The sequence below is a fragment of the Amphiura filiformis genome, chromosome 6 (genome assembly GCF_039555335.1).
Source record: "Amphiura filiformis chromosome 6, Afil_fr2py, whole genome shotgun sequence".
Classification (NCBI taxonomy): Eukaryota; Metazoa; Echinodermata; class Ophiuroidea; order Amphilepidida; family Amphiuridae; genus Amphiura; species Amphiura filiformis.
In genome coordinates this window covers 46,892,594-46,906,323 of record NC_092633.1, presented here as the reverse complement: position 1 = coordinate 46,906,323, position 13,730 = coordinate 46,892,594, and the positions used below count along the sequence as shown (strand labels likewise).

Sequence of the window (13,730 nt, the reverse complement as noted above, 5' to 3'; positions counted from 1 at the left end):
AGCCTCCTTGATAACAATAATACTATAATTTTTGCAAAATATTGTGTCAATACTTAAATAACATTATGTTAAAATATTTGAACCCAGGAAACACAGAAATGTTCTTAAAATGTTTTTTTCAAAACCTTTTAATAACATTTAAATGTCGGGTTATATAAAGGTCATGAAAACGTTTTTAAAACGTTATTGAAAATATTTTGGGCAAACATTTTTCGCAAAATATTTTTTCAACCCCAAAATAACATTCTGTTTAGAATGTTTTGTATCAAGTTTTCAAGAATGTTTTTGGAATGTTATTAAAACGTTTTTACACCCTTTATATAACCCGACATTTAAACGTTTTCTGTAAAACATTTTCGTTTGCTGAGCAGTAGATTATCAAAAATGTTTTTAAGGTTATGAAAACGTTTTATACTCTTAATATACCCTTTATATAACCCGACATTTAAACGTTTTTTGACAACCTTTTATAACCTTTTGCGAATGATGACGAAAACGTTTTGTGTTTGCTGGGTAGTACGTTCCACAATTTGTTTGGAGTATAGACCTTTATTTTTGTGCAGGTACAGTAATTAAAGCCTTAATGTACGATCTTTTTAAATTTTTAGATTTTTCTTTTTTCGTTCTAAAATGATAATATGCAATCATTATGAAAGTTCCTAATACATTTGGACGCGAAAAACATTGGGAATTTGCAAAGAAACAGCATCATAAACTTCACCTCTATCACTCGAAACATCTCGCACTATTTGGATTAGGACAGCGAGTGCGGCCTCATAGTTAGTCTCCTACGCGGCCAGTTTGGTTACGCTCCCTCCACATGTGGAGGGAGCGTAACCAAACTAGTTTTGTACGAGACTACGGTTTGCGATCGTGGCCGACATAAAGTCATAATCTAAAAAAATTATGACTTTATGTCGGACCAACAGAAAATCGTCCCGTTTTACTACAAATATGACGAATTTGACAGTTTGCTCATAGATTTAAGTTAGAACATGTGTAAGTATTACAAATATGCCAAAAATCGGTTTTGAAAAAATAAAGGTAAATTCTGAAAAAGATCGTACATTATGACTTTAACGATCACTGCGGCCTCCGCGGGCGCATAATTCCGTTACCCTATTTCAGACAATGGTCAAGTCCAATTCTCGTTTAACCTTTGAATTTTATACACTAATAGTATGTACCTCAAACAACGTGCAAGGGCATGTAAACATGTTTAGTGCAAGGGCAAAAGTCGGTGAAGCTATTATATTAAAGTACGGTGATATATACGGTGGTGATATATTATAGTATATAGGAAGTTAATCACAATCTATACACAGTACAAGAAGAGGTCGCATGATCGAAAGCTCCTTTGATAGGAAAAACCGCAGGTATGTAACGTCCTAGATATGGGGATTTGTAGGCTATGCCTAATAATGGTTAGGGGTGGTGCAATAATTATGTGTACTCCCGGGGTGGTGAATTATAGGGGGGTGGAAGGGCAAAGATTTTTGGCAGGCCTAAAGTTTTTTTTTTTTTTTGGGGGAAAGCATTTTTGGCAGGTCGAAAGGGATCAAGATTTTTGTCACAGATATTTTGGGCATCGTTTCTATATTACACCCTAAAAAAGTGTAGGAAAACATTAGGAACACGTTCAAATATGCAAATATGCAGTGATGATCAATTTGGCAATATCTAGTAATACTTGATTCAACGTTCTGTGCATTAATTGAGAGTGTTGACAGTCCATTCTCTCAAAGCTGGCAATATTCATCTCATGTTTCTAGGTCAAATCTGTCTCGTTCGATTCGAAGGAACTCACCGCTTACAGTTGGTTTTTGCGGAATATCAATTTTAGCTTGCCAATGACATGATGTTGTCCGAGCAATATATATGCCCTTTAAGCAAAGTCATTATTCATTGAATTTATAACTGTATGACAAAACAGGCGAAAATAGTAACTTTTCGCACAAGCTTTGCATTTTAAAGAGAATTGGCATTGCTCATTGAAATGAAGCTAGTATATGAACAATGTAAGTGTGCTCTTTCATTTAATGACATAAAATTTGAAAAATATTTTAAGTATCACCTGAAGTTTTCACTTTTAAAACCTACATTTTGGTCAAAATTGTGCGTGAATAGGTTGTTTTGAACAGATTTACCACGTTCGCCTTACTATAAACATTGTATTGCATCATCTGTTGACGTAATGAATAAGAGTGTTTTTAGCGGGAAGTGTTAGCTTTCGTTAGATATAAAAAAAAGTCTGATCGGATGAAGGGAACACTTGAGGTTTTGAAAAGAACCAATCAAAGATTTTTTCATTTTTTCATATCATTTTGCAAAAGTTTCTAACTTCTGAGGGGCACATCCCCTCAGACACCCCCCTGCGTCGCGTTTCTATGTCATATTGGGTCCGTCTATTGGGCGCCCCACTTTTATACGCCTTGCTACGCGCCTGATCATTGCCATCCATAACATCCTTTGGCCATACTGGGCCCAAGGATGTATTCCAATAGGCCCAATTGATATCAATAACTAGGTTTCAATTGTACAGTTCTTTCCCTGTCACCTTGGTCTGGGGCGGACATTTTAAAAACGAATTTAGAAGAGCAGCAACGATATCACTTGCATTACATTCCAGATGTTAAATCTACATCATATGCAAAATTTGAGGAAATTCGCACGAGTCCGTTTTATTTTAGGGCCAATTGTTTATAACTGGTCTTTACATGTAGCCCTATGGAGAGAGTGTCCGTTGAGGGCGCTATAACCCCCATTTTAGGAACAAAAATGTGATTAAAAAAAAACGGACTCGTGCGAATGTTCTAAAATTTTCAGAGTATGTAGTATGAACATGTAGAAATATAGTCAATTAGTTGCCTTACCTGCTCTTCTCCCAAAAAATAAAAAGTCCTATACCTCAATGATAATGAAACCTAGGTGAGCTCCCATTTCTGTAATAGCCAGGCGGTGTCATAATCACCACCGTATAGGACGCACGTTGGCAAAATTAATAGAAATTGTTCAGAAGTTGTATTGGTTGAAAACACTGTCGTGAGCAAAGAGGGGAGGCTGACGATCTACTTGCGGTTCCCAAACTATTTCTAAATGCATCAGACCCTATGAAAGAGACCATACAGAAGGCTCTATTAAGCCTTCCCTATAAATATTTAAAGCACGGAATTTTAATTCTCACTGCACGGATTTTAAATCTCACTGCACGAACGTGTCAGGAGGCACGTTAAAATAGCCCCTGAAGTAGAATCAAGGCTAAACGGAAGTTTGACCAGTTAATGTAGCTAAAAAAGATTTGTTTGGTTTTTAGGAAATTAATGGTATTTAGGAATTCAAAGGAAGAATTATACAACCCTCAACTGAAGGCCTTATTTCAGCTCATCCACGTTTCTTAACTGTCTTTTATTTGCAGTTGAAATGGATCGGAAACTTGGAATTGCCATGATTGGTCTCGGACGACTAGCAAGATTTGCACATTTTCGCAATATTTTGTGCCATCCTAAACTTGATTTGAAGTATGTCATTGACATTGACACGACAATGGCTTCTAATTTCATAAAACAGTATCGAGATGACATTAAGGTTTTGCCACCGTCTGATCTGCAGACTGTTCTTGAAGATAAAAGGTAATTTTTCAGACAGCCATTTCATGTGTGTGCGTGAATATACAGTAAGCCAAAAAATTAAGGTACCAGTTGTGTTCACCCCTGTATATCCTAAATAAAGACATGTCAAATTTGTTGAATTTGGTTGAGAATTAAAGAAACGGTGATCTAAAACCTACTGAAGAGACGAAATCAAAAGTTGCTCTTTTGTGTTCTAATCAATGAAAGCATGACGCTAGTTTTAACGTGCTAATCAATGGAAGCACAGCGCTAGTTCCCTTGTTCGCGAACGCTTTGTGTATATAGCGCATGCAATGGAGGAAACTGCAACTTTTAAATTGGCATCTTCCTTGGGGTTTTGGATCATCGTGTCTTTATTTCTTGAACAAATTCAACAAACGGCGTCTTAAATTCGAGGTAAAAGATGCAGCTATTGGCTGGTGGTTCCAATTATGACATATTTGTCTTTGTTTAGGATATACAGGGGTAAAGATAACTGGTACCTTAATTTTTTGGCTTACTGTAAAGAGCGTTGTGGTTGTGGTGGTGGTAGAATCGGTGAGTGTTGTGGGAGTGTGGTTTATTTCGTTTCATATTTCCAGATAAACGTTTATTCAAACGTTTTAAAATGTCATGTTATATAAAAATCGTGAATACATTTTGAAAAAGTTATTGTAAAATATTTTGGGCGAACATTTTTGCAAATTATTTTGTCAACAGTTCAAAAATGTTTTACACTGCAAATATTTGAATACATGAATTCATTTTCAAAAGTCACTCTCTAGCAATGAATGTGTTACAAGTGGACTTTTATACATACTGGATTTCAATCAATGTGTTACAAGACTCACATCCTGGACTTAGGAGGTTCTTTCATACATGCTATTTTCACATGCTCAGTACACTCTTGTTCCGGCAGTTAACAGTCGCCAAGTATAAGAAGAAAAGTTTAAGATTTGTAAACAATTAATGTTCAAAGGCGTGATTTTGCGCTTAATCTGCCAAGTTTAACGTATGTTAAAAGACTGTTAAACTCGAGCGTATAAAGGTGGTTATTTGTTGTTACGTTAAAAGGCGTTAAACTGTGTAATGTTAGTGGAATTGTACTTTACCTGTTTAACGATACATCTCGCGCCACGGAATTTTAACCAATTATTGTTTAAAATGACAAAAGCAAATGGCGGCCACGAGTGAATGCTGGTCGTGCTGCTTATGGTATCCTGAAACTTCGTTCAAATAGGTAGGTTTGAGTCAATCAGGTTGCATCAAGTTATGCATAGACATCATTGAGACATAAAGGATGGATATTGATGCGTTCATTTGCTAGATTTAACAACGTCATTGGGATTGACATTCTAGCGATACTGTACTGTACTGTTCTACGTGCACGGCACATGTATATCACCAATGTGTGTACCGCGATGTTCAGTTTTGGGCATACGCACAATAGCTTACAATGTAGACGAGATGCATTGAAGTATCGGTATGCTGGATACCGTATCGAGTGTGTGAATTTATTAGCGTTGATGTATTGTATTTTAGCATTGTATCATAATGCATGCGAGAGAGAAAGGCTTACTAGATTTTAATTTTTTTTACTCGGATACATTGCCTGGATACATAGCGGGTTGAACTGATAAAAAAAACTTTATGCATGAAATTGTATTTTTGAACGAATCTCACAGTTGAACAAGATCTGATGACTTCAAATCTATCATGAATTATGTTTCAGTATAAAAAATTTTTAAAAAGAAAGAAAGAAAGTCCCAATCATAATTAAATCCAATACAACCATTGATTAAGCAGTTGTATTTCTTAAACAATCCTTAGATAAAATAGAACATATAAATCATTATCTGTTTAGAGTTATTAAGCAAATATTGATTAAAAGACCTTAAACAACCTAGTTGGTTAAGCACTTAAACTTGAAGCTGGTTAAAGTGCTATATGCATTTATTGGTTTAAAGTTTTAACCAACTATTGATTTGAGCCTTAAACAACAAGAAAATTAAGGGCCCTTAACCAATATTTCGACGAGAGGACCACGTAACTAACACGAGTTTAAGATTGATTAAGATTGTTTAAGACTTTTTTAATTGGCGAAATAAGAGTGTATAGACACAGAGGATGAATTTGAGTTGTTCTTTCATACATATAACAGGCCTATGTATAGCAACAATTTCCCATGCTTAACTCAATTTGGCCAAAGTATAGACTTGGGTGGGTTTTGTATTCATATATTAATTTGTTACACAACTGTTGAGTAAAAGTGAACACAGCAATAAAATTAGTGAATTCAACTTAGTTTTTTGTTTACAATGTATGAATGTTTTATTAAAACGTTTTTACACCCTTTACAACCCGACATTAAAACCATTTCTCTAAAACGCGTGTTTGCTGTGATTATCATGATTTTTAAATAAATACGACTGTGTATCTGCAAGCGTGGGTGAGTAGTGTCGCAGTGAGAACTGTTTTTGTCATACAAAAAGAAGACATCGGGGAATTTTTAATTAGTTTTTGTTTGTTTTATATGAACTCAGCAAAGACCTAGACTGTTACGGCTCGCATTATCCGTATCCTCGGTCTACGTCGTACTGGTAAAAGCTGGCCAAATTCTACAAACCTTTACGTCTTTCAGTTAGATTTACGTCCTGACAATCCCTTTCCAAGTCTGATACCAGTCTTGAACAGCACTAAGGCTTGCTTAAACATGTGACAAAGAGAGGTAGCAATATCTTATAGGGTTATACCATGCGCTTTATGTCTGGACAGCTACCAGCGCAACGAAAATGCGTTTTTCAACGGATAGGGCCCTATTCGTCTAGCATATCAATGGCTCAAAACTCCTCATGTTTGATTGCTTTTTGAACAGTTTAAGTTTCCACCGACCATCGATGACGCTTACTCGTTAATTCGATGTATTTTCTTTGTGGACAAAGACGGATATCGGGTGATACGTCTTCGTTGGTCAGAGACCAGCCGTAACTTGTGTATCATAGCGTATGGGACAACGCGTCCTTTCTATTGATTTCCCCCAACAAATTTAAATTGTCAATTTCAAACGTCCTTGAGGCGTTACATGTGGAAGTTTGCATCAAAGATGCTAATCGCAACCTCTAATTTTATACGGCCGATCAATGGACAATCTGCACATGTTGATATACCCCTTCTGCAACATTTGCTATAGGCATAATAGAACTGTTAATTTTGATCGCATTTTCAGTGTTGACGCTACCTTTATATGCACACAGGCAGATTCTCACGAGGAATACATCAAAGCCAGTCTGAACGCAGGTAGGTGATTACCATGTATGTAAAGCTCAGGTAGCTGTGACAGTCAGGCGACTCTTTTTGCGAATCAGTGCTAGTTTAGTTACTCCACTTTGAGAGTCATTTGACTCCATTCTGGCTGACAATCATGTAAATCTCTGTATTCGAATTCGAGAGAACTCATGCGTTACTAGATTTAAGCAAAGCGACGAATCACAAATCGGCATTTTGACTCATAACGAACATGTCCAATTTTCAGGTAAAGGGGTCTTTTGTGAAAAACCATTGACGACCGATGAAGCCTCCACCCAGTCGTGTTATGAAGAAGCAGAGAAAAACGGACGTATATTGTTTTGTGGTTTCTGTAGGTAAGAATGTATAGCCATTTTAACAGTGGAAGATAAGAAGGGGGAAAGAAGAAGAGGATTCGGTACGAGTTAAAACGCGGAAGTTCATTTCTCGTTGTGTTGATGCTGAAGAAGATGATGGAGCTAGATATTCAACGATGTTGTGTAATGTGCATTATTGTAACGAGAATAAAACATAACAGCATTATACAAAACAATGTCTCAAAAGGTGTTGTATTTGTTAACATGTTATGTTTTACTTATGTATCCCAAATTTGCATTTACAGCATTGACCAACAGTGTCATAACGCTGAAACTTATTTTCTTTTGCATTTGCAAGTGGCAGACTTTAGCCCCGGACTTAAGCCTAAAATTTACGTACGTGTGTACAACAATGCTGTGCCTACTGCTTCAATAATAAAACCGATTTATCCCGTATTGCAAGCACAGTTACCATTGTATTTTGAAAGTACATTTTGTTTTAAGAAAGAAATACCCATTTTCATGAAATTTTGTTTTCTTAGAGAATATATTCCCATACTTATTTTTTGAGTTTCGAGCTAATTTTCGGAAATGCAAATTTAGACCGCTACGCTATATATACAATAATCAGTCTTGAGTCAAGTCTATCATCGTCAGGCTAAAACTCTTTAACGACTTAAAAAAAAAGACTATCGATGAAGACTGTCCAAGATGGCGAACGTCAGGTAAAATATATTCCTAACATATTGAGATAATACCTCAGCTACTTGGTATACTTTACAATATGATAGAAATGAAAACAAATCCAAATGTTCGTCATTTTTCAGCATTTAGATTTTGTTTAATAATGACAAACTATGCATCACCTCTTCCACAAGGCAATCTCTTACGTAATACATAGAATCACATGTTTGCTTGAGCAATGAACATTGGATATGTGTGAGTGAGTTGACATGCACAAATCATGTAACATGATATTATGCTTACCTTTGCTAGTGAAGACTGAAAACAATTCGTGGCGGGCTGATGCAAAAAAACGAAAAACTCAGAGTTTTAATTAATTCCAAACTGTTTTCGTTTAATTCGTATCACAATATACAGAATGCTTGCCTATCAGTTAATACACCCAGCAAACACAAAAACGTTTTAAAAACGTTTTAAATAAGTTATATTTTGGCTTTTGGTTTAGGTAAAAACGTTTTAATAACATTAAAATGTCGGGTTATATAAAGGTCATGATAACGTTTTAAAACGTTTTGTATAAAACACACTACAACAATATTTTTAAATGTTTTCAAAAATGTTATTGTAAACTATTTTTGCAAACATTTTTGCCAAATATTGTGTCAATACTTAAATAACATTATGTTAAAATGTTTGAACCCAGCAAACACAGAAATGTTCTTAAAATGTTTTTTCAAAACCTTTTAATAACATTTAAATGTCGGGTTATATAAAGGTCATGAAAACGTTTTTAAAACGTTATTGAAAATATTTTGGGCAAACATTTTTCGCAAAATATGTTTTCAACCCCAAAATAACATTTTGTTTAGAATGTTTTGTATCAAGTTTTCAAGAATGTTTTTGGAATGTTATTAAAACGTTTTATACCCTTTATATAACCCGACATTTAAACGTTTTGCTGTAAAACATTTTTGTTTGCTGAGCACTAGATTATCAAAAAATGTTTTTTAAGGCTATGAAAACGTTTTATACTCTTAATATACCCTTTATACAACCCGACATTTAAACGTTTTCTGACAACCTTTTATAACCTTTTGCGAATGATGTCGAAAACGTTTTGTGTTTGCTGGGCAGTTAATAGCATTAATTATTTCAACGAATTACATATTAACATAATTAATTTTAATGCTAAAAAGATCACAGAACCCATAAAATATTTGTAAAAAACTTTTTTTTTCTGTTCACAGACGTTTCGACCCTTCAATTAGCAGTATTCATCGGCGTTTCAAAGAAGGAGAAATAGGACAGGTTAAAGATATTCGAATAATAGCACGAGACAAAGTCCCTCAACCAATAGAATATTTAAAAACGTCGGGTATGTATTAAAAGATATCGCAACACCAGATGAAATGTGAATATAATTCAAATGCAATTAAATCTCAAATTTGACATGGTCAAAGGCAAAATTGGCAAATAAGCCAATAATTCCAGCAGGTGCGTGCCCGTAGCAAAAGCCTCAGGGGCCCATTGACAAGGAGCAGTGCAGGGCCCTTTTAGCATATCCTTTATCAGCTCTTTCCCCCTTACTTAATTTTTTGCTTTAGCTCGGGGCCCCTAAACCCTCGGGGCCCATGGACTTCGTCCACCCTATCCACCCACTTGCTAAGCCCCTGAATTCCAGAAAAAGATGATGACAGTATATACTAGCTGGGGGTGTAAACCCCCCAGCTAGGTAAAAAACCGACAGTATGTGAAATGCAAAATTTTAAAAATCCAACATAACAACATGAACCTAATTAATATCTAATTAGACCATATATAATATTGAAATTTGTTGTACATTTTATTTTGATACGTATGACACATATCTTGAAAAGTCATCTTAACTGAGAAATTCAAGATGGCGTCCAAGATGGCTACCATTTTCTATTTTTCTCAAATCGTTGGAACCAGACATGATAGAAATCTTACCAAAATATACTATTAAAACATAAGTTTTTACACCCCCACATACATATACATTTGGGTGTTATAAACGGGCCCTTATAAAATTTCTTATAGGGTACCTGTAGGGAATACCGGACAGTTGGGAATACCGGACACTTACGTGTTTCACTCCTTTTATGCAGTGTCATCTGCTTGTTTTGCACCCGGGTTTTGCATTTCACCGCAAAGATGCTGTGCTGTATTGAGCATTATTATTAAGTTTCTCTTTGGCATGTTTGGTGGATACATTGCACCAAAGGGCAAGCATGAAGACATATTTTAATAAAAATATTATGTTTGAGTTGTTACTTGCTTTATTTCATTTTTACTTAAGGTGGTATTTTTGTGGATTTCGCTATTCATGAATTTGACCTCGCCGGCTGGTTTATTGGAGGTTTACCGTCTGTTGTTTACGCACAAGGTCATGCTTGGGTCGAAGAATTACGAGAACTTGGTGAAGTCGACCAAGCCCTCGTTGTCATGAAATATCCAAGTGGAGCCATTGTGACCATCGATCTTGGACGTGTAGCAAATTATGGCGCTGACCATCGTATGGAGGTATACATTAAATTAAAAACCCTTGTTACAAATTTACCACAAAACATTATTCATGATATTCCATATTACAAACATTGTATATTCTAGCCATGTTTCTAAATCAGAATAGGATTGGGTCATCAAGGTCATGCTTACAAGCGAGTTAACATGCAAGTCTTGTTAACACTGGCCTTACATTCGAATGTTACTCGCTACATGTAAGGAAATCGTCACTTGTAACTTGCACGTAGCTACATGCGAGTGCGTTTAGACGGGCACTACATACAAGTTAACAATTGAATGTAGTTACAAGCGACAAGCGAGAGGGATGCCATTTTCATGACCCCCTTATCGCCGGCTAAATTTTTATGAACCCACTATCTTGGGTAGAAAATGTTTATGACCCCCTGGCCGCCCACCCAGCTGTGAAATATAACTTGGAAATAGCACTTACTGATCATGATCCAAATGTTGTACTATAACACATTTTTAAACTCCAGATACACGGAAGTAATGGAGTGTGTTTACAACGTGAAGCCGTGTACCCGACGTCTGTTGTCAGTTTAGGAGACAGTGGCGAGCTACGAGAAAACCGATACGCTGACCATTATACGCTGTGGAGAGATTGTTTCGAAGCCGAACTTGACCAATTCGTGAATGCTCTCCAAGGTAGGTCATAGGATAAGTAGACATGTTAAAATCGTTAACAGAGAAACACAAAAGGAACATGCTTACCTCTCCGTTCCACTTCATGTATTCGTTAAACCACATGTTTAAGGGGGTACTACACCCCTGTGGTAAATTTGTGACTATTTTTGCATTTTTCTCAAAAACAAATAATACACTGGTAACTAAAGTTACACATATTATTGGGGCAAGGAATCCAATTACTACACTGAAATGTCAGCGACTCAAGACAAGCGGTTCAGTATATATGATAGGAAACGAGGTACATCATAGCGGTACCTTATTTCTTATCATAAATAACAAACCGCTTGTCTTGGGTCACTTAAATTCCAGTGTAGTAATTGGATTCCTTGCCCCTATAATATACACAACTTTTGTTACCACTGCGTTATTAGTTTTTTAGAAAAATGCAAAAATAGACACAAATTTATCGAGGGGTGTAGTACTCCCTTAAGCAATAGATAAAATTCATAAAAATCATATGGAATTAAGAGAAGATACATCATGGCTACCATAAAATGTAATTTTGTCGAGCGACACTCACATTTAGGCCATGAAATGGAAGCTTATAATCTTCAATTTATTGCTGGTGAAATACGCGCGGAATAGCATTGAATTTGTACTGTAGTTTGGTAGGTAAATTTTCCATTAATATTCCTTAATTACAATGTATGTATAGAGAAGACCATTTAGTTGGTTTTCAGCTTTTAAATTTTATATATACATCGATATTATTTAAAACGTAAATAATGGCCGTTTGCGCGACAATAGGGGGTGTCTGAGGGGAAGAAGTGAGAAACTTTTGCAAACTGAAGGCCCAAATGAAGCCATTTGGTGGACCATTTTGGCACTATTATTGTGTACAATTTTTTATTGAAAAATCAGAAGAAGGATTAAATGAAGGTCTAAATATTTTATTATTATTGTATAAATTATATAGTGTTTGGTGTCCAAAGCTGAAACGAAAAGGTGGATTTATTTATCCATGCACAAATGCTTTGGAAACTTGAAGGTCCAATAGAAGCCATTTGGTGCATCATTTTTACACTTTATGTCAGGGTCTATAATAGAGAATTGATTATTTATTGTCATCCAGATATGTGACACACAGCACATTAATGGGTTTGAAAAAGTGGGGGAGCGGTGGGGGACACTGGTCCCTGCACCCACCGCCGCCGTTGGTCATAGAAATTTAATCATAGAGTGTTTTTTTTTCCTAAATTTTTAGGGTTTTTAACTCTGTTTATATATTTTGTGTTACTCCCCCATTGGATGTTGTGTCATATTTTCCCTATTTTTAATTTTATCCATTACTAGTGTGACACTGTTGTATCCTTTTGGATCCATCATTTGGTTCCCTGCTGGTCAGTTGGAACAGATTTGTCCTGTTTTTATAAAGTAGTTTTTGTCAGGTGTATTTTTAAATATCTTTAACATCTTACCTTAGTTGAGGGATAATGCAGGTTATACCAATCAATTTCTAAAGCTTGTGTTTTCTTGTTATTGGTTTTTGCAGGGAAAAGTGAAAACGTTGTTACGGCAAAAGAGTGCAAAAACATTCACAAAGTTATAGCAGCTTGTAATGAATCACTGAAGACCGGCCAGCCCGTCAAGCTTTAAAACCACATAATCCTGCATGTATAGATAGTCTGTCAGTGTACCAACAACCCAGAGGCCAGAGGAGTATGCACCCTCAACTATACATATACCATTTGCAGTATCATATTTAATATGAGGCAAAAAAAAACATGTTTGTTTCCTGTAGCAGGTCAAAAAAGTCAAATGCGAAATGCGGTTTTTTTTAATAATCCATATTGATCAATCATATTTCTTCATATTCAAGAATATTTATGATCCCCTTTCAACCTGCAGATAAAAAAAGTATTAAAAAATTTGTTGTGTGATGTGTAAATGTTTACTCCAGTAGTGTTTTATATTAATTTTTGCGATTTTTTTCCCGGTTTTTTCCAGAGGTATTAAATATGTGATTTTAACCTTTTAAACTTCGTTAATTTACCACAAACAACGTGCCAGTGCCATTGTAAAACGCAAACACGCAGTGTAAGGGCAACACTAAGGGGTGGTGCAATAATTATGTGTACCCTGGGGTGAATTCTCAAAATGGTCTGCCAAAATCGCTTGCCCCCTTTGGCCGTGCCAAAAATCTTTTCCCCTTTCGACGTGCCAAAAACCTTTGCCCCCCTTTTGACGTGCCAAAAATCTTTGCCCCCCTTACACATGCAAGATTTTGGGGAACCCGAATTTAAAACATTAAATTGTCTTATCATATAATGCGAGCGCAGCGAGCAGGAAATTTTGCATATTTGAATGTGTTCCTAATGTTTTCCTACGCCTTTTTAGGGCGTAATATAGAAACGGTACTCAAAATATCTGTGCCAAAATTGCTTGCCCCCCTTTCGACCTGCCAAAATCGCTTGACCCCCCTTTGACCTGCCAAAAATGCTTGCCCCCCCTTCTGGCCTGCCCAAAATCTTTGCCCCCCCTATAATTCACCCTCCCGGGGTACACATAATTATTGCACCACCCCTAAGGGAAGGTCGGTGAATGTATACCCTATAAATAGAACTATATAGGCACCAAATCCTTCCGCATTTGGTGTTAAACT

The 13,730-nt window shown here is 36.1% G+C and overlaps 2 protein-coding genes across 2 annotated transcripts; both read left to right on the top strand.

The window, feature by feature from the left end:
* Positions 1-1,262: 1,262 nt before the first annotated feature.
* LOC140154565 (uncharacterized oxidoreductase YrbE-like) lies at positions 1,263-9,280 on the top strand. Its single transcript, XM_072177131.1, has 5 exons — positions 1,263-1,376; positions 3,416-3,629; positions 6,835-6,905; positions 7,141-7,249; positions 9,142-9,280. The coding sequence occupies exons 2-5, from the start codon at positions 3,421-3,423 to the stop codon at positions 9,278-9,280; spliced, it is 528 nt and encodes a 175-aa protein (XP_072033232.1). The 5' UTR covers positions 1,263-1,376; positions 3,416-3,420.
* A 933-nt stretch (positions 9,281-10,213) lies between these two features.
* Positions 10,214-12,927, top strand: LOC140154264 (uncharacterized oxidoreductase YrbE-like). Its single transcript, XM_072176849.1, has 3 exons — positions 10,214-10,438; positions 10,918-11,086; positions 12,621-12,927. The coding sequence occupies exons 1-3, from the start codon at positions 10,361-10,363 to the stop codon at positions 12,722-12,724; spliced, it is 351 nt and encodes a 116-aa protein (XP_072032950.1). The 5' UTR covers positions 10,214-10,360; the 3' UTR covers positions 12,725-12,927.
* The last annotated feature ends 803 nt before the right edge of the window (positions 12,928-13,730 follow it).

What these genes read in the sequence shown, in the direction of transcription:
- LOC140154565 (XM_072177131.1), top strand. Translation starts at nt 3,421, where the DNA reads ATGGATCGGAAACTTGGAATTGCCATGATTGGTCTCGGACGACTAGCA. An exon ending in ACTGTTCTTGAAGATAAAAG is followed by an intron (nt 3,630 to 6,834) that starts GTAATTTTTCAG and finishes TCGCATTTTCAG; the next exon opens with TGTTGACGCTACCTTTATAT. An exon ending in TTGTTTTGTGGTTTCTGTAG is followed by an intron (nt 7,250 to 9,141) that starts GTAAGAATGTAT and finishes TTCTGTTCACAG; the next exon opens with ACGTTTCGACCCTTCAATTA.
- LOC140154264 (XM_072176849.1), top strand. Translation starts at nt 10,361, where the DNA reads ATGAAATATCCAAGTGGAGCCATTGTGACCATCGATCTTGGACGTGTA. An exon ending in GCGCTGACCATCGTATGGAG is followed by an intron (nt 10,439 to 10,917) that starts GTATACATTAAA and finishes TTTAAACTCCAG; the next exon opens with ATACACGGAAGTAATGGAGT. An exon ending in ATTCGTGAATGCTCTCCAAG is followed by an intron (nt 11,087 to 12,620) that starts GTAGGTCATAGG and finishes TGGTTTTTGCAG; the next exon opens with GGAAAAGTGAAAACGTTGTT.